This window comes from Kogia breviceps, chromosome 1 (assembly GCF_026419965.1).
Source record: "Kogia breviceps isolate mKogBre1 chromosome 1, mKogBre1 haplotype 1, whole genome shotgun sequence".
Taxonomy (NCBI): Eukaryota; Metazoa; Chordata; class Mammalia; order Artiodactyla; family Physeteridae; genus Kogia; species Kogia breviceps.
This window is the reverse complement of record NC_081310.1, coordinates 118,677,259-118,697,942: the sequence shown is the minus strand read 5'-3', so window position 1 is coordinate 118,697,942 and position 20,684 is coordinate 118,677,259. Positions and strand designations below refer to the sequence as shown.

General features: G+C 36.3%; 1 protein-coding gene across 2 annotated transcripts in view; it reads left to right on the top strand.

Moving 5' to 3' along the window:
- Nucleotides 1-20,684, top strand: part of TRIM33 (tripartite motif containing 33) — a 163,494-nt gene that overhangs the window by 134,058 nt on the left and 8,752 nt on the right. For both annotated transcript variants that reach the window (XM_059037020.2, XM_059037001.2), the window contains exons 11-16: nucleotides 1,816-2,016; nucleotides 10,590-10,722; nucleotides 12,553-12,616; nucleotides 15,089-15,248; nucleotides 16,685-17,034; nucleotides 19,119-19,242. In XM_059037020.2, coding sequence (XP_058893003.1) covers nucleotides 1,816-2,016; nucleotides 10,590-10,722; nucleotides 12,553-12,616; nucleotides 15,089-15,248; nucleotides 16,685-17,034; nucleotides 19,119-19,242 — 1,032 coding nt within the window. The remainder of the gene's footprint in view (nucleotides 1-1,815; nucleotides 2,017-10,589; nucleotides 10,723-12,552; nucleotides 12,617-15,088; nucleotides 15,249-16,684; nucleotides 17,035-19,118; nucleotides 19,243-20,684) is intronic.

Here is a 20,684-nt window from a genome sequence, read left to right as displayed (position 1 = left end):
TCCACTGGAGTCCCAAATACAGAGGCAAGTTCTTTTTTGAAAGTGAAAATTATATACTCCCTTTTCCCCATGGACTTGAATTTCTGTTCTACTTTTACAGAATTTTATCTTAATATATTTAAGATACAGATTTAGGATATTCAGAAGTTTGATAGACTTGTGAATCAGTTTGTTGCAATTTTCTGCTGGAAAGATGTCTGTTGCAATTTGAAAATTCTTAAATTTCCAGTTTATAATGCAGTTATTAAACTTTAAAACTTTTTCTTTAGACCAAATTTTCATTACAGTTATTCCTATACAGTTGTTTAAACAATATATTTACATGGTTTAAGATTATTAGGAAACAAAAATAAAGTTCTTTTAGATATATATTTCTTTATTAGATACATGGAGCCTTTCTCCTTCCTTCATTTATGCATGTTTGTACGTCTGTTACCTTGTACTGTTAGAGTAAGTTAGAATTCAACGCCGATTTTTATTACTAGTTTTTTTGTCGTTGTTTTCATGTGATGCTCAGGAAAGTTGTTCACAAAAATATGTATCTGGGAATTCAAAACTATTTTTAAAATCTTTTTTAATCAGTTGACAGCTTCTTCAGGTCTTTCTTTGTTTTTGTTGATCACCAAGTATCAGAACCCACTCAAAGATTACCCCGGTTTCAGAGCCTGGCACTTTGTCAGCAACTTGACACCTTTATTTTCAACTCTACCTTTGTCTGTCTCTTCAGGAGATTTTTTTTTTTTTTTTCACCCTGGGGCAATATGCTAGATAAGATTGGGAATAAGTTAGAGATGTGTTATTTTGTATTTTGTTTTTGGAGGAGAAGGGCAGTTGTGAAAGAAGTAGTTGGAAAAAAGAACTCACAGACCGTGGCACATTCTTAGGTAAATTGAGTTTTTAAATTGCATTTTCTTCAGGAAAAAAAGATATATGAAGGTCGACTATCTAGACTTTAATTTCCTTAAAAGTATTCACATACCCATGTACCCCTTAAGTGTACTTGGAAAGCCTTCAAGTATTACCAGGGGGCAGGTACACCCTTTGGAAACATGCAGAAGCTACATAATTGGATTAACCAACCATCTCAGAACATTGTCCTTAGACTTTTGGGCCCCTACAGAAATCACTGAATGTTAGAATTTTAAGTTTTTAAATACTTCAGATGATTTGTATGTGTATAGTAATTTATTTCCCAAAGATTTTAATCTGTGTACTATCTTAAATGATCCTCATAACACTCCTCATAAAGACAGGTATCCATTTTCATTCATCATTATCCACATTTCTAAATTACCAAGGTTGTGATTTGGCCTAAAGTCACGTAGTATTAAGAGTCAGGAATTGATACCACGTTTCCATTTGTAAATTCATTGTTCTTTCTACCATATCAGTTACATAATTCACAATTATACAATTAATTATTTTTATTTTAAAAAAGGTAAAAGTGTCAAAGTGAAATATAGGCAGAACAGTGGCTTTCCTGGTCTGATGTTTGAAAACTTTAGGGGCTTCCAGATCATCTATTTATATATATCTTGTTTTGAAGTAAACTCATATCACCAGTCTGACAGGGTACAATTATTGGCAAGTCTATTTTTTTATCTAAATACCACAAAAAAATGAATAGAAAAATGATAAGTTTGAATTTTATTTTTCCTGCATAAGTTTGAGAGGGCCTACTTCTTTGTGTCTCAGCCACAGGTATCAAACTCTGAACTTATGTATCCTTCCTAAACTGAAACTTGTTGTCAAGGTATTGTTCATGTTTGGATATCCTGGCAGATCGAGTAATGATAACATCTTTTTTCCTAACAGCACTCAAACCCAGGGCATGCTGGACCCTTTCCTGTTGTGTCGGTGCACAACAACCCGGTCAATCCAACCAGTCCTACTACAGCTACTATGGCAAATGCAAATCGAGGTCCCACCAGCCCATCTGTTACAGCAATAGAACTAATTCCTTCAGTTACCAATCCAGAAAACCTTCCGTCGCTTCCAGATATTCCACCCATACAGGTTTGTATTTAAGTTGAGTGAGAGATTTAAAACCTTGTGTTAATTAGGGACTTAGAGTATATATTTCTGGTTGTTTTTGTTTTTTTAAATTCAGGAGCAATATTTTTTTTGAAATTTCCAAAAAGTAGAGTATAAATAATTTGTAGTTTTAAAAGTTATATGTGCTAAAACTAGCACTCCTCAGTATTTTAAAGCTGCAGAGTGTCAGCTTTGCTGATCTTTCTGCCATCTGCCAGCAGGCAAACTTTGTGTTAAATGAAGCACTTCTGAGTAGGTTTAGATCCAGAGAGGAGACACAGTACCAAAATACAGTTAAATTTTTGTCAGTCTTCTGTTAGGTGCAAAAGGGATAGTCAACCCCGGGTGCAAACAGGTTGGACTGAGAAAGGAAGAGGTTGGAAGGTCTAGATATTAGGCGTGTGGCAGGGGTGGGCGGTGGGGGGGTGTATACTGAGAGAGGAAGTAATAATGAAGAGTAGAAGATGGAATGGGAAGGGCCTCTGAGCTGTCTTGTCCCTTTCACCTGTAGCGTTTTCCTGAAGAAAAATATCATTCAGTGCCTTCTGAAATTTCATAAATTCATTTGAATTAGAAGCATTTTATTTTTAAATGTAAATATAAAACTTGAAGGTTGTACTAGGTCATTTCAAGCATTGTATGAGTTATTCAGAGTTAGTGCTCACCATGGGAGCAAGGAGCAGTGAAAGTACTAAGACACTAGGACCCGTGACTCTCTACTCTTCATTGAGGTGTGCAGGCTTCTACCTGTGGTGGCTTCTCTTGTTGTGGAACACGGGCTCTAGGTTCACGGGCTTCAATAGTTGGCGGCGCTTGTGGGCTTATTTGCTCTGTGGTATGTGGGATCTTCCTGGACCAGGGATCGAACACGTGTCCCCTGCATTCACCAGGGAAGTCCCTGTAGTGGTGTTGAGAGTACTGGACTACTATATCGAATGGAAAATTTTGGAATATATCAATAAAAAGTAAAATTTATAAGTTGTAAGCTTATAATTTATAAACTTTCAGTTTAATGCTTGAAATCATCTCATATGATATATAATATCCCTATTTCGTGGAAGAGAATAAGAGTGGTTAGTGACTTTCTCAGTGTCACCCAGTAAATGGGTAAGTTGAAATTCAAAGCCCAGTTCCTGATTACTGAACTGAGAAAGTCCAGTTCTCTCCCCACTTCTGTCCATAGAGGTAGCAAGGAGGTGGTTTGAGATCATAGGCCTGGAAAGGTAGAGTATTATGGGCCTTCGGGCAACCAGAGAGAGGTAGGTACAGTATTAAAGGAGTCATTTAAATTTTACTAAGCACTCCATGCTAAAGTGCCTGGGCATTGAAGAGAAAAAGAAACAAGACTTTGTTCCAATTCTTAAGAAACTTTCAAAGGGAAAAGAAAGGTTGCTCATGTCAAACTTAACATAATCTGCTAGGGCCACTCTCACAGAGAGCAGATAGAGGAAGGATGAATGGTCCACATCTTTGAAAAGCTGGGCATCATAAGGGAAATGGGTCCTTATTAGATTTTCCTTGTCATCTTTTCCCAGAAGAACTTTGAAATCAAGACAAGAGGCTCCAGAATATATCTTCTCCCATCTTTAGTTTTTTAAAGTGGTATAGAAGGAGCAGAATCCATACCTTCTCTTATGAACCTTCTCTTCCTTGCAGACATAATGCCTAACCTTATTTTTATTTACTGATTTATTAAAGTATTGACTGCTTTAAAAAACTGAGATATAATTCACATACTGTAAAATCCAACTTTAAAAAATGTACATACAATTCAGTCAGTGGTTCTTAGTATATTCACAAGATTGTGCAACTATCACCACTGACTAATTCCAGAACATTTTCATTCCAGAAACTACCCATTTGCAGTCCACTCTCCGTTTTCCTCTTTCCCAGCCCTTGGAAATCACAAATTTACTTTGTTTTTATGGACTTGCCTATTGTGGACATTTTGTATGAATGGAATGATGCAATGTGTGGCCTTTTGTGTCTGCCTTCTTTCTCTTAGCATAATGTTTATCAGGTCCAAACACGTTGAAGCGTGTATCAGTACTTAATTCCTTCTTATGGCTGAATATTCCGTTCTGTGACTATACCACATTTGTTCATCCATCCATCAGTTGATGGACATTTGAATTTCCACTTCTTGGCTATTAGGAATAATGCTGCTATGAACTTTTGTGTGTAAGTTTTTGTGAACTTGTAGGTTACCAGTTCTCTATGGGAATGGAATTTCAGGGTCATATTGTATGTTTAAGTTTTTGAGGAACTGCCAAACTTTTCCACAGTGGGTGCACCATGTTACATTCCCACCAACAGTGTCAGTGTATGAGGATTTCAGTTTTTTCACATCCTTGCCAACGCTCATTATTGTCACCTGCTTTTAAGAGCAGTTAGAGGGGGGTACCACAAAAGTACAACCATAGTAAGAAGTAGTTAACCATATTAATCAAAAACAGAAAGGGAAGCAAACCTATCATCTCTTGAAGAATCATCTACTTTTTCTCCTATCCTGTAGTTTCCGTGATATAGTGAAAAGAAAAGAATCCTGGGGGAGGTTACACAGGAAGCAGACAAAATAGCATTAACTATGCAACGCAGACAGGAAATAAATACAAAGCAATTTCAGGTATTTGTTGATATATCTTAATACTGATCATTACAGCTATCCAGTATAGAGTATAAGTTGATTTAAATAGAATTCTCTCAACTTGAATTAGTTTTTATTTCACTCTACTATCCATCTCCAGCGGAGTTATAATATGTGGTAGTAATTTTGACCTTGAGGGGATACATGATGAACCTAAATACTTTTTGAATAGCTAAATGAATATTAGAATCTGTTCGGATTAGATTATAATTAATAGATGTAGTATTCTAATATATTAAATTCTTTGTAAACAATTTTCCATATTTGGAAAATATGTACTTAATTTATCTTGATACTATACTGGATAATATGAAGTCTTGGGAAAACCATGTGTGTCTTTCAGGTATTCACATGTAAATTTAAATGTTATAGAATACCCATTTCTGTACTGTGTTCCCAGTACTGGCTGTCTTCCATCTTTACCAATATGATAGGTAAAAATATGTTTGGTTATTTCATTTATATTTCTTTTATTCATGTGGTTTGTTATCTTTTCTCAGGTTCATTGATTCTTTGAATTTTTTTGTGCATTGTCTTTTTCCTTTGAATTCATAGAAATTATTTATATAACACTTACCTATTCCATGCAGTTATTTAAGGATGCTTAAAAAACATTGGTTTAATGAATATGTGAATTAATATTTTTCCCGTTAGAATTCTAACTTTATTTATAGTGACTCTTCATCCATGTCTGGTGAAATATCGAGGTAAATACTTCAGCTAGCATTTCCATGTTGGTGCTGTAGTGGCATCAGCGAAGCCCTTTTATGTTCTTGGCGGTTTGCCTCTTCCTAATCTTTCCACTCTTCTAGCCTTAGGGTTGTCTCTCTGGCCAGAGATATAAATCTCAGGTGGGAGAGTATAAACGGAGTGGGAGTGGGAATAGAAGTAGGTAACTTGCGACTTTCATGTCTGTTTTAAATCATCCTCTCCTCCTTTATGTTTAGGTGAGATACAGCGCAACTTTTATCTGTGACCCATGTTAGGAACTGCCCCTCTTCACAAATCCTCTAGTTAACTCTAGTTGCAGCTACGGATTTTCCTGTAGTTACAGCTTACAAGTGAATCCTTGGCCAGTAGCTCTGACCACTGAGCAGGCGCAACTCCTAATATCTCTTAATCGTCCCTCTAGCTAGCCCACAGCAGTCTCACCTTTAGCCTTTTATGTCTTTGAGATGAGGTTTTTAAAGGGCTTTTCTGAGAAAGGCCTATTTACCTTTTTTTAAATTGAGGTATAATTGACATGTAACATATATTAGTTTCAGTTATTTAAGTAGTAATTTGATATTTGTATACATTGCAAAATGATTATCACAATAATTCTAGCTAACATCAGTCACCATACATAGTGTAAAAATTTTGTGTGTGTGAGATGAGGGCATTGAAGATTTTCTCTCTTAGCAACTTTCAGATATACAGTAGAGTATTAATTATAGTCACCATGCTGTACATTACCTCCCCATGATTTATTTTATAACTAGAAGTTTGTACCTTTCAATGCCTTTCACCCATTTCACCCAGTTACCAACTCTGGCAACCACAGATCTATCTCTGTATTTACAAGCTTGATTCTATGTTTGTTTGTTTGTTTTTAAATTCCACATATAACTGAGATCATATGGTATTTGTCTTTCTCTGTCTGACTTGTCTCACTTAGCTTAATGCCTTCAGGTCCATCCATATTGTCACAAGTGACAAGATTTCCTTTATTTTATGGCTAATAATATTCCATTGTGTATATAGATACAGCATATATTCTTTATTCATTCATCTGTAACTTTATCTGTTCATCTGTTGATGGACACTTAGGTTGCTTCCATAACTTTGTTATTATAAATAATGTTGCAGTGAACATGGTGCATATATGTTTCAAATTTGTGTTTTGGGGGACTTCCCTGGCGGTCCAGTAGTTAAGACCCTGTACTTCCACTGCAGGGGGCGTGGGTTCAGTCTTTGGTCTGGGAACTAAGATCCTGCATGCTGTGCAGTGCAACCAAAAACATAAATAAAATTTTTTTTTAAATTAGTGTTTTTGGTTTTTTTTTCTTTCATATAAATACCCAGGAGTGGAATTGCTGAATCATATGATAGTTCTATTTTTAATTTTTTAAGAAATTTTTGTACTGTTTTCCATAGTGGATGTACCAGTTTACATTACCACTACAGTGCACAAGGTTCCTTTTTCTCTACATCCTTACCAACACTTGTTATCTCTTGCCTTTTTAATAGCCATTCTAACTGGGGTGAGGTGATAGCTTGTCATGGTTTTGATTTGCATTTACCTGATGATTAGTGATGTTGTGCACCTTTGCATGTACCTGTTGGTCATCTGTATGTCTTCTTTGGAAAAATGTCTATTCAGATTCTCTGCCCAATTTTTTTTTTTGGCTGCATTGGGTCTTAGTTGTGGCACATGGGACCTTTCGTTGTGGCACAGGTTCTTCGTTGTGGCATGCGGGCTTCTTTCTAGTTGTGGCATGCGGGTTTTCTCTCTCTAGTTGTGGCGTGCAGGCTTCAGGGCACGTGGGCTCTGCACTTGTGATGCGCAGGGTCCAGAGTGCGAGGGCTCTGTAGTTTGCAGCATGCCCGGTCTCTTGTTGAGGTGCATGAGCTCCGTGGTTATGTCATGTGGGCTTAGTTGCTCCACAGCATGTGGGATCTTAGTTCCCTGACCAGGGATCAAAGCTGCGTCCCCTGCAGTGGAAGGCAGATTCTCTACCACTGGACCACCAGGGAAGTCCCTCTGCCCAATTTTTAATTGGATTGTTTGGGGGTTTTTTTGTTTTTGTTTTTGTTTTGTTTTTTTGGCTGTGCCTTGCAGCATGCAGGATCTTAGTTCCCCAGCCAGAGGTCGAATCCACACCCTCTTCAGTGGAAGCACGGAGTCTTAAACACTGGACTCCAGGGAAGTCCCTGGATTGTTTGATTTTTTGCTATTGAGTTATGTGAGTTCTTTATGTATTTTGGATATTAACCCTTTATCCCTTTATTGTGGATATTTTCTCTCATTCAGTAAGTTTCCTTTTATTTTGTTGATGGTTTCCTTTGCTGTGCAGAAGCTCTTTAGTTTGATGTAGTCCCACTTGTTTATTTTTGCTTTTTGAATCAGATCCAAAAGATGATTGTCAAGATCAACGTCCAGGAGCTTACTGCCTATGTTTTCTTCTAGAAGTTTTATGGTTTCAGGTCTTACATTTCAGTTCTTTAATCCATTTTGAGTTGATTTCTGTGTATTGTGTAAGATAGTAGTCTGATTCCATTCTTTTGGACAGCCACATGGCTATCCAGTTTTCCAACTGTCCAACATTGTTTATTGAAGAGACTGTCCTTTCCCCTTTGTATATTATTGGCTCCTTTGTCTTAAATTAACTGACCATATAGGTGTGGGTTTATTTCTGGCCTCTTTATTTTGTTCCATTGATCTGTATGTCTGGTTTTATGCCAACACCATACTGTTTTGATTACTGTAGCTTTGTAATATAGTTTGAAATCCTGGCCTGTGATTCCCCCCAGCTTTCTTCTTTCTCAAGATTTCTTTGGCTATTTGGGTTTTATTGTGGTTCCACAGAAATTGTAGGATTGTTCTATTTCTGTGAAAAATGCCATTGGAATTTTGATAGGTATTGCATTGAATTTGTAGATTGCTTTGGGTATTATGGACATTTTAACAATATTAATTCTTCTAATCCATGAACCCAGAATATCTTTACATTTATTTGTGTCTTCTTCAGTTTCTTTTATCAGTGTTTTACAGTTTTCAGTGTAGATATCTTTGACCTCCTTAGTTAAATTTATTTCTGGGTAGTTTATGCTTTTTCATGTGATTTTAAATGGGATTGTTTTCTTTTTTTCTTTCTCTTTTTCTGTGTGTGTGTGTGTGTGTGTGTGTGTGTGTGTGTGTGTGTGTGTATGATGCACGTTATTTATTTATTTGGCCACACCACATGGCTTGCAGAATCTCATTTCCCTGACCAGGGGTTGAACCTGGGCCTAGTAGTGAAAGCCTGGCATCCTAACCACTAGGCCACCAGGGAACTCTCCTGGGATTGTTTTCTTAATTTCTCTTTCTGATAGTTCATTATTAGTATATAGAAATTCAGCAGATTTTCATATATTGATTTTGTGTCTTGCAACTTTACTGAATTCATTTATTCTTACAGCTTTTTGGTGGAGTCTTTAGGATTTTCTATATATAATATCGTGTCATCTGCAAATAGTGACAGTTTGATTTCTTTCTTTCCAATTTAGATGCCTTTTATTTCTTTATCTTGTCTAATTCTCTGACTAGGACTTCTAATCCTATGTTGAATAAAAGTGGTGAGAGTGGACATCCTTGTCTTGTTCCTGATCTTACAGGAGAAGCTTTCACTTCTTCAGCTTTTCACTGTTAGGTGTGATGTTAGCTGTGGGCTTATCATAAATGGCCCTTATTATATTGAGGTACATTCCCTCTGTACCCACTTTGTTGATAGGGTCAACTTATATTTATGATGAAAACTATTTACTTTAGGAGAGTCCTCCCTTGCCTGTAATATGTTGTGAGCTGCTTTATTCTGATTATTTTTATATCAATCCAATCCTACCTTGGTTTGTATCTATAATTTTCTTCGAAGTTTCTACTTTGATGCCATTCTTTCTGTTTTATAGCCTTGAAAATCAGTGTGGTTTTGAGAGGAGAGTGAGAACTAAATATATATGTTCAGTTTTCTGTTTTTGTTGTTTTTTTAAAATTAATTAATTTATTTAATTTTTGGCTGCATTGGGTCTTAGTTGGGACATGTGGGATCTTCCGTTGTGGTTCATGGGCTTCTCTCTAGTTGTGGTGCTTGGGCTCCAGAGTGCACTGGCTCAGTAGTCGCAGCACACAGGCTCTGTAGTTGTGGCACATGGGCTCTGTAGTCGCAGTGCGCGGGCTTAGTTGCCACAGGCCACGTGGGATCTTAGTTCCCCAACCAGGTATCGGACTGGCATCCTCTGTATTGCAAGACGGATTCTTAACCACTGGACCACTCTGGAAGTCCCCCAGTTTTCTGTTTTGAATGAGAAGTAGATTTGCCTAAAAAGTAATCTTGCCTCTAGTAGAAGATTAAGAGGCAGGTGTGGGTAAAAGTAGATCAGTAAGCAAGAAGATTAGCAGTTACTTAAGTAAGAATAGTTTAACTATCTCTGATATGGAATAGTGTAAAAGTTTTCTTAAGGTAATTTTCATAACTAAGTAGTGTTTGTTACTATTTCTTACATAAATATTTTCTCATTTCATCATCACAGTTCTTCATTGTGGGTGGGATGTTTAAAAACAGGGGACTGATATTCAAATTGGGAACCAGCTCACAGTCAGTGCGAGCTCCTCTGGCTTTAACCTTCTGCATATAAAGTGCGAAAAGGGCTCAGTTTTCCTGTTGACTGCCAGCTTTTTTGTGTGTAATAAGGGAACTTATATCCCAGGCTAAAGGCTTTCTGTTGAGTATACAGACTTTTCAAAGCTTTTAAGTTAGGTACTGAGATGATTCGATACCTATTTAGTTGAATGATTCTGGCAGGACCATGGATATTGATACTAGGGGCAGGATGCTGAAAACAGGATCCTGCATCAACCTTGAAAAAAGGCAAAAATGTAAGAGTCTGTCAGAGGTATTTTCATAGTAAAACACAAAGGATTTTAGTGGGTTATTGGGTTTTGTCTTGAGCTCCCAGTCATTTATTGAAGCATATTAATTATAGCTATATTCATATAAACTATATACTATTTGGGTCCTCGAGGGGGCATAAGGAAGCAACAATTAAGCCAAGATTGATATAAGGTAATCTGTTTATTAGTAAGCTGTGAGCATAAATGATTATACTTATGAAATTAATAACTTCTCTACTTTAATCAAAGCAAATTTATCTTTTTGTTCTTTTTCTTTAGTTGGAAGATGCTGGTTCAAGTAGTTTAGATAATCTACTAAGTAGATACATCTCAGGCAGTCACCTACCCCCACAGCCCACAAGCACCATGAATCCCTCCCCAGGACCCTCTGCCCTATCTCCAGGATCATCAGGTAAAGTCAACTGAGGTACTGTCTCATTTCTTTAACACCTTAAAAAAGTATCTCTCGGTATATGTATTAGGGTTCTCCAGAGAAACAGCACCAATAGGAGAGGGGAGTGTGTGGAGAGAGAGAGAGAGAGAGAGAGGAGACACAGGTTAAGGAATTAATTGGTCCACTTGATTGTTAGGGCTGGCAAGTCTGAAACCTGCAGGGCAGTTAGCAGGGTGGAGACAAAGGGAAGAATTGATGATAGTCTTGAATCAAGGCAAAATTCCTTCTTGCTCTGGGGACCTCAGTCTTTTCTCTTAAGGTCTTCAACTAATTAGAGGCCCACCCTCATTATGTTTTACTCAGTCTACTGATTTAAATGTCAGTGACATCTAAAAAATACCATTGCAGTAGCATCTGGATTGGTGTTTGGCCAAACAACTGGGTACCATATTCTAGCCAAGTTGACACATAAACTTAACCATTACAGTAACATGTTTTTCCCCTGATTGTTCTAATTACTTTTCTTTCAATACTGTGGGCAAGCTTCAGCAAACTGAAATAATAATATATATCTGTAGTGTATACTGTTCAGAACTCTAATGTACCCCTCCCTCAACCTCCAGTTATATTCATGTTTTTTGCTGGATTTGTAGATGAATTTAATTTCTATGTCTTCTATTTTACAATACAGGTTGTCATTTGAAGAATTCTTTGGTTTAAATCCAAGTTTAAAACACTTTGTTAAATAATGAAAAATTGAAAATTTGTTTAAAAAGCAAGAATTGAGGAAGGGCAAGTGAATTTTCAATTTGCAGTTAAAAGCTTAAAATTTACTGGAAACTATTAAAATGTGACTAATCAGGTCCTGAGCTATAGATCTCTTCCAAAATCCCAGTTTTATTAACCCTATTGCATGAATGAGTGATTAAAGCATCTCCAAATAGATTGACAGTGCAGAAGTGGTTATGGGATATATTCATGGTTTCTTACTGAAACATACCACCTCATTATTTCTACAGTGAGAGTAGTTCAGCTCTAAATATGGGTTTTTCATGTCATTAAGAGGTTAGTGGTAGGATGGGAATAAAACACAGACTTACTCGAGCATGGACTTGAGGATATGGGGAGGGGGAGGGGTGGGCTGTGACGAAGTGGGGGAGTGGCAGGGACATATATACACTATCAAATGTAAATTAGATAGCTGGTGGGAAGCTGCTGCATAGCACAGGGAGATCACCTCTGTGCTGTGTGACCGCCTGGGGGGGTGGGATAGGGAGGGTGGGAGAGAGGGTGATGCAAGAGGGAGGAGATGTGGGAGCATGTGTGTATGTATAACTGATTTAGTTTGTTGTAGAGGGAAAACTAACACACTATTGTAAAACAATTATACTCCAATAAAGATGTTAAAAAAAAAAAATAAATAAATAAATAAATATGGGTTTTTCATGAGATGCATCATTAATACATTTTTTGCATCATATTATTTTTGAGGTTTAATATAAGTATTCTAGGACTTTTTAAAGGAAGAATAATTAATAGGAATATAGGTAGGATGTTTACCAAATGCGTGGGACGGCAAATACCTTTATCTTGATACGGTAGTTTCCGTTGATTGAGTAGTGTTGCTCTGAGAGGATTCTGAGAATGGTATCTGGGCTCAGCTGAGAGAAACTGATTGATAGCTGCCAACAATAACACATGAAATCCTTGACTTAGAGACTAAGACAAGGGCTAATTTCCAGGAATTGCTGAATTGCCTTATAATGAAACTTGAATTCTGTAATTAGTAAGTAGAATTCTGAATTTTCTTACCTGCATAGTTATTCATTTTGACTTATTATTTTTCAGGTTTATCCAATTCTCACACACCTGTGAGACCCCCTAGTACTTCTAGTACTGGTAGTCGAGGCAGGTGAGTATTTACATTATTAATAGCTTTATTTTTTCTTTTTATCAAGAAAAATTTCAAATACGTATTCTAAAATGTAGACTATTATAATGAACTCCCATATACCTTTCACCCATCTTCAACAATGATCAAGTTATGGCCAGTCTTATTTCTCCTATACTCCTTCCCATTCCCCTTGTTCTAAATTGTTTTGAGATAAATCTTAGACACTTTATCATTTTACTTGTGGTTGTTTCAGTATATATCACTTAAAGGTAAGGATTTAAAAGTTTTATAACTATGGAACCATTATCACACCTAAAAAAAAAATCTAACTCTAACATCAGTAGAGCTCTGGTTAATGTTTAGATTTTGCAGTTTTTCTGGTAAATGCTTTTTTAAAAAAAAATCATTTCTTTGAATCAGATTCAGATAGGTGCTATACATTGCCATCAACACGTATGTTGTGGTCAAACTCAGTGTATTTGTTGAAGAAATGTATTGTTTTTCTAACAGTTTTCCTCATTTCCCCATCTTGTCATTTAAATACCCTACCTTCTGTTTTTTTCTCTATATTGGTATTTAGATCAGGAGGTTTGATTAGATTCAGGTTTGATTTGAGGGAAAAGGGTAGGGAGAATACTTTATTGTGGTGATGTGTACTTCTTTCAGGGTCACAAAATGTCTGGTTGCTTTTGTTGATTCTTTTGTGGTCGCACCCATTAATGATCATTGCCTTAGCTCTTTTTTTTTTTTACTAGTTTAAAAATGATATTTTAATTATTGTATCATACCTTCTTTGTTTATTAGTTTAGAATACTTCTGTAAAGAGAAATTTTCTGCCATCAGCTATTTGATTATGGGAAGGGCAGAATAAATTGATTCTTTCTCTTTATTTATTTTTATAATAGTTGATTCTCAGCACCCTCCAACAGTGACCAATGAATGTTGTTAACTTTATGGGCTTATATATTTAAACATATTTTATATGTTTTAAAATTATACTTGTTATTTTTATTGATGCTTAAATTGTTCCACATTTGTCCTATCAGAACTTTTCCAAGTTGGCTTCATAGTTCTTTAGCTATAACCCCAGTAGTTGTTGAAAGCATTGTTTCCTGTCTTGATGTTCCAGGTTCATCTTGTACAATTCTTGCCTCAGGCCTGAAATCAGAAATTTCTCTAGGAAATCCTGGTCATGTTAGTGGGGAAATGGTGCTTCAAGACAATCTTCTGGGTACAGGGCACTCACTGCTACTGAATTGTTCATGGTTTCTTATGCCTTTTTGGTGGTCAGAGAGCTAAGAAATGGTACTGTGGGGGATTTCCCTGGTGGTCCAGTGGTAAAGAATCTGCCTTACAATGCAGGGGACATGGGTTTGATCCCTGGTCAGGGAACTAAGATCCCACATGCCGTGGGGCAACTAAGCCCACGTGCCACAACTACTGAATTCGTGTGCTTCGACTAGAGAGCCTGTGTGCTGCAAACTATAGAGCCCATGTGTCCTGAAGCCTGCACGCCCCAACTAGGGAGAAGCCCGTGCACTGCAACAAAGAGACCGCTCGCCAAAATGAAAGATTCCGTGTACCGCAGCTAACACCCAAGGAAGCCAAAAATAAATAAAATAAATAAATAATAAATAAATCTTTTTAAAAAAAGAATTAAGAGAAAGAAATGGTAGTGTGGAAAGTGTGTGTGTGTGTGTTAAAGGTAAATGTAATAAATGTTGACTGATTTTTATTCTTTCGTTTGAATAATTTCATGCAATGTAAGAAAGATTTTATTTCAGATATATGAATGTTCTTTATTTGTATATATATGTGTGTATGCATTTTGAAGACTGGTTCTATATTATATACTTGCTTGGCTTTTAAATTATACTTTAAATAATCAGTACTTTTAGAACTAAAGTACAAATTGAGTGAAAAAGGTTTTCATTTTCGACAGTAATACAGTCTTAGTTATTCACTTCTCTTGCCAGTGGTTTTGCTTTGTGGACTAGATAGAACCAATTAGTCATGTACCTGTCCTCTTAGCCTATTATCCCATTAATTCAGATAGGACTCAAAAGCTGAAACAGTGATTCCTTTGAGGACAGTTCATGAACCACTGTTATTGAGGTTTCCTTCAGATGTTTGGGCGTAGAGAAGAATTTAAACTTCTTCTGTTATAGAGAGAAGCAATCACTATACTAATAGCCTAGACAAATGACTGTTTACTAGATTCCATAAATGATGTAGTGTAAGTGCCTCAGACCATAAAATGTATTTTTCAGGTCTTCTGAAAGTTTGACCTACCTTTTTTAAAAATTTGAAGCCAAGTTTATAATACACTCTTTTTAATTGTATTATGAAGTATCCTTATCTGCTATAAAGTTAATAAATTGTTTTCAGTTTAATGAACATTTCATATAACTTAACAAACTTTTCATATAATTGTTTTTATGTACACCATACAGTCAAACATATGTGACCCTTATTTGTTGTTTTTGTTAGCTGTGGGTCATCAGGAAGAACTGCTGAGAAGACAAGTCTTAGTTTCAAGTCTGATCAAGTGAAGGTCAAGCAAGAACCGGGCACTGAAGATGAAATATGTAGCTTTTCAGGAGCTGTGAAACAGGAAAAGACAGAGGATGGCAGGAGGAGTGCCTGCATGGTAAGTTCCCAGTGGAATCTGTCAGGGATTTAAGGAGGTCACCTCACTGATTCTTCCATCTCTGTGTGTATTATTCTGGTTAGTGGTCCTGTGGATCTGTATTCATTTTTGAATTTTTATGCCTGGTATAACCCAGATATCTCTTTTTCTAACTGAATTTTTTCATCTAAGTGTCAACTGTAATTGATGAGAAAAGACTTACTTGTATTAAGGACTCGTTTCAAATTTTAGTTTGTAATCGGTCATTATTTTTGCCATGATTCTAAATTGGGTTCTAGCTTGTTCTGAATTTATTAATAATTTCAGTAGTCACATCGAGACTCAAGCCGCAAAAATCCTTGGCTATTTTCCCTGGACTGGTGAGCTTAGGATTACGACTGCTGGCATGAAAGAAGTTTAATGCTCACAGAGTTTTTTGATGAGAAGATTGCCTTTGGCTTATGAATTATTAACCATTTTAGAATTCTTCAGGTAGAACATTTTATAAAATTTATAGTATAGAATGAAGGAAGGTCCAAGTCCCTCTTTATTTAGAAATTTTGATCTTGGTTTTTTCTTCCTCCCTACACTTAATGTCTCATTTTCTACATGGTTGGCACAGAGAAATTTCAACTCTGTGTAGATTTAGAGAGTACTTGTTATCTCTTCACTCAGAACTTGGTTTGGAAAGTACCCCCAAAAAACAGTGCAAAATGGTGGTGAAAGATTTTACATTGTCACAGTCTTCCTATATTAGTAGAATGATAAGTGGGCAGAAGAATATTTCAAAATGCTTTTCAAAAGCATGTGACAATAAGGACCTACTGTGTAGTACAATGAACTATATTCAATATCTTGTAATAAGCTATAATGGAAAAGAATCTGAAAAAAAGTGTGTGTGTATATATACACACATATATATACACATATATATATATGTATATAACTGAATCAATTTGCTGTACACCTGTAACTAACATAACATTGTGAATTAACTATACTTCAATTAAAAGAAATGGTTAAAAATGCCAATATAAAGGGGAAGAAAAAGCTATGAGACAGATTGTTGAGTGAAAAATAGTGTATCATAGTTAGCTCTCTACAGGAAAAGTATAACCCTATGCTCACTTCCCAATCAATGTGCTTAACAGTTTAATTAATTCCTTTATTATCCAAGTGAACCAATATTACAGAGACTGCTCCCTAAAATCATACGTTAACATGCCTGAATAACTTTAGGGTTATTTTCATTCTTTTATGTTACTAATATGATTTCAAATAATTTTATAATAAATAATAGTAAATTCCAAAATAATTTTAAGTTATGTCAGTATATCATGTTGTATATACATGTTGACAAAACTTTAAACACACAGAGACACACATGCATGCACGCACACACTGCGAACAGTATGGTTTAAATGATTCTTCAAGAATTTGTCCTTGCTTTGTTTTAGTTGAGCAGTCCTGAGAGTAGCTTGACACCACCTCTTTCAACTAGCCTGCATCTAGAGAGTGAGTTGGACGCATTAGCAGGCTTGGAAAACCACGTGAAAACTGAACCTGCAGATGTGAATGAAAGCTGCAAACAGTCAGGACTCAACAGCCTTGTTAATGGAAAGTCCCCAGTTCGAAGTCTCATGCACAGGTCAGCAAGGATTGGAGGAGATGGCAGCAGCAAAGATGATGACCCAAATGAAGATTGGTGTGCTGTCTGCCAAAATGGAGGGGATCTCTTGTGCTGTGAAAAATGTCCAAAGGTCTTTCATCTAACTTGTCATGTTCCAACACTTCTTAGCTTTCCAAGGTACAAGTGAAATGACTGATTTTTTTGTTCTTTATTTTTATAAGCTAAAGAAGTAACAAAATTATTCAGGGCGTATAGCCTTCTTAATGACTGCCTATTACTCCATTACCCTCTAGAGAAATTAACAGCTGAATGAAGAAATGTCCAAGATCTAAGTTGTACATTAATGTTAAAAAAATAGACTATTTCCTGGCCTTCAATTTACACTTAATGTAAGCAAATTAGATAAACCTGTAAATTATGAGGTGCAAGAGACTAGGGTATTGAGAAACTTAGTTGATTTCCTCTTGAAGATAATTTTTTAATCTATTGCCATCAATTTTAATAGGGTCTATAATAATGGCTTTATTTATGAATAGTATTCAGTTTGAGGCAACTCTATTGGATCTTACCAAAAACTTACTTTTCTAATGTTTGAAAGCTCTTGAAAGGCACTTTAAAGAAAAAAAAAACAAGTACTTTGTAAAAATACCTTTAATGTCTTGAATTTTTTGAGGAATAGCTTCATCTTGACCACTGGAAGCTGTTAGTTGGTAGTGCCTGCCTGAAGCACAGTGTGCAGGTTTCTCAACTTTTCCTATTTGGAATGTCTTTTAGTCATTAACTTTGGAATGGACAGTTACTGAATTCGTTATTTAGAAGAGAAGATGGTACAGTAAAGATTGGGGCAGCATATGAGCATTGTCCTCAGACTATGTGACCCCCTTGGCGGCTAAGTCTGATGTCAAGCATTAAAACATTCATTGATGAGCATCCAGTGCAAGCTGATTATTCCAGCTAATACAGCAGAACAAATGTGCTGGGCTGGTTTACGATACCTGTAGTCTGGTCGTAATTCTGTAGTGAACTAACTTAATTAACTTGGACGGTTTACTGATTTTCAGGGATTAGTTTCTGTATCTGTGAGTAGTAGAGTTTGGATTAGAAGAGCTCTTTTTCTTCCCTTCCATTTAACATATTTATGTTCGTGGTATTTCGTCTCCAGTTGATTTCAGAGACCATAAAATAGTAGAATATACTTATTTCTTTAAGCCTTCCTTTTTCCCTTACCCTAACCCCCTGGATTTTTAAGTGAAAGTAAACCAGTGTCCTTGGGAAAACCTAGCTTCTTTCTGCCTATAGATGAAAGATTCACATTTTTTTCTCAGATTTCTGAGAAGTAATGATTTTAGTTGATGAATGCTACCCTTTCTGAAAAATTCAGCTTTTAGTATTAGAAAAGTAGTGGATATATGAAAAGTGCCAGAATATTTTTCTGAAGCATTGTAATTCTTACCTAAATCTTAGAAGGTGTAGTCCTTTGCCACAGATGTATTAAGGACCTTCTTTTTCTTTACTCTTTTAGAAAAAACATTGGCATTTTGGTCTTGAAATTAAGGCTTTTCATATTTTTGTTTCCGTTGGATAGTAACATCTGCTGGAACGTTAGGATTTTGCCACTGAAAGCTTTCTCTCAAAGGCAGATGCTTTGGAAGGAATTGAAACTGTTGACACAGTTTTAATATAATCCCAAGACTTAGAATATATATATGATGGGGGAGAGAAAGGGGAGAATGCATTTGAAGTAATCAAATTGGAGTTTATGGTTTGATAGAAATCCTGATACAAAAACCTATTGACTGAGCAGATTTAAAAGACTGGCCATGAAAAAGTAATTGTTATATTTTTGGCATCTTTAATATACATGCCAAAACAGTACAAGATACCTGAGGGACTGTATCGTGTACTCCTTTCTTCTTCATGCATATGAGGTCACTGTCATGGTCATACTGGGGTATTGAGAATTGGTCTTTTGCTGCAAGTGCTGATCATCAGCTTTGTGCCATGAAGAGACAGACCCCTTTTGAATAGAGATAGTGGGGTTATATTGCTTTCCAGAAGGTAACCAGTTGAAGAATGGAAACATTCGGGGGAGCTTTTATCACATAACTTCACTTTATGAGATGTGGCAAAAATAGTACCTCTCTTTTCCACAAAAACTGGAAAGGAAAAAAACAAACTGGAGACTTACCTCTAGGGAACTAGCTTCCCTAGAGTGGGTTTTGTTATAATTACATGGACTAATTGCCTATTTCCTCCTTTAGTGGGGACTGGATATGCACATTTTGCAGAGATATTGGGAAACCAGAAGTTGAATATGATTGTGATAATTTGCAACATAGTAAGAAGGGGAAAACTGCACAGGGGTTAAGCCCCGTGGACCAAAGGGTAAGTGTCAAATGAGTTGATTTATTATTAGGGATTCTGTAGTTGTGTGGCTATACATCTTTTTTTTTTCTTCAGTGTAATATACATATAACCTGATAAATTTTCATTTTTTAATCTCATTATCTTATGGTATGTTCATAATTTCTGAAATATCTTTATCTGTAGCCCTCAGCTCTAGGCTCTTATATCTAGCTTCCTCATACTTAACATTTCCCAGCCAAAATCTTGATTTCTAATCCTCTCCTTCAAAAAACAAAAGCAGGGGACTTCCTGGTGGTGCAGTGGTTAAGAATCCACCTGCCAGTTCAGGGGACACGGGTTCAAGCCCTGGTCCGAGAAGATCCCACATTCTGTGGAGCAACTAAGCCTGTGCGCCACAACTACTGAACCTGCACTCGAGCCTGCGAGCGACAACTACTGAAGCCCACGTGCCTAGAGCCCGTGCTCTGCAACAAAGACATGCCACACCATTGAGAAGCCTGTGCACCGCAACAAAGAGTAGCCCGCAAACAAAGCTCGCCACAGCTAGAGAAAGCCCCCGCGCAGTAACGAAAACCCAATGCGGACATAAATAAATAAATAAATTTATTTATTTAAAAAAGTAAAAGCAAAAAAAGCAAGAAAATAACGACATAAAAAACTGCATCCCTCTCTCAGTAATTCCCATCATCAAATGGTACTACCAGTCATCTCTGTTGCTCAAGCCAGAAATCTGTTAGAAATAGAAGAATCAGGAATGACTACAATACCATTTTCTTACTTCCCCCAACCATTACCTTCTGAGACAGCCATCATAGTTTTTCATCTGCACTATTGTTATATCTCTTTGCCGAACTCCCTGATTCTACTCTTGCCCCCTTACAGTCCATTTTCTATGCAGTATATAGTGTTCTTTTTTAAAATATGTAAACATGTCTATCACTTCCTTGCTTAAAGTCTTCTGACAGCATCCCATCATATTAAGAATGAAATCCAAAATCCTCTCATCGTTTCACTCAGATTTCTGCTGATCTGGTCTATAGTCTGATCTCCAAAGACAGAATGTCTTTCACATACTTCTGTGGTCATTAGTTACGTTTGGCTTTGATCTAATGTATAAACTTGCAAAATCCATCTTCCACTATCTTTGAGAAGATGGTATGTGTTTAGAGTATACAAACGGATATTAAAAAGAAGTTTAAGCATATAAACGCTATAAATGTAAAATGCATATCAATTTACTTCTGATTGTATAACAAAATTCTAGAATTGGACTGAGAAGACACAGACAGTTTTTATTTAATTTTGAGCCTGAGCAGAATCCTTTCAAGAAAAGAAATAGCATGTGTCTTGCCTGCCTCAGGGAATTAAAATGAGTAGCATCAATCATAAATTGTTGTACAAAATGCTGTATGTTGCTTTAATGACTCCTTTCTATTTGTATAAATAGTTAAGAGGCAATA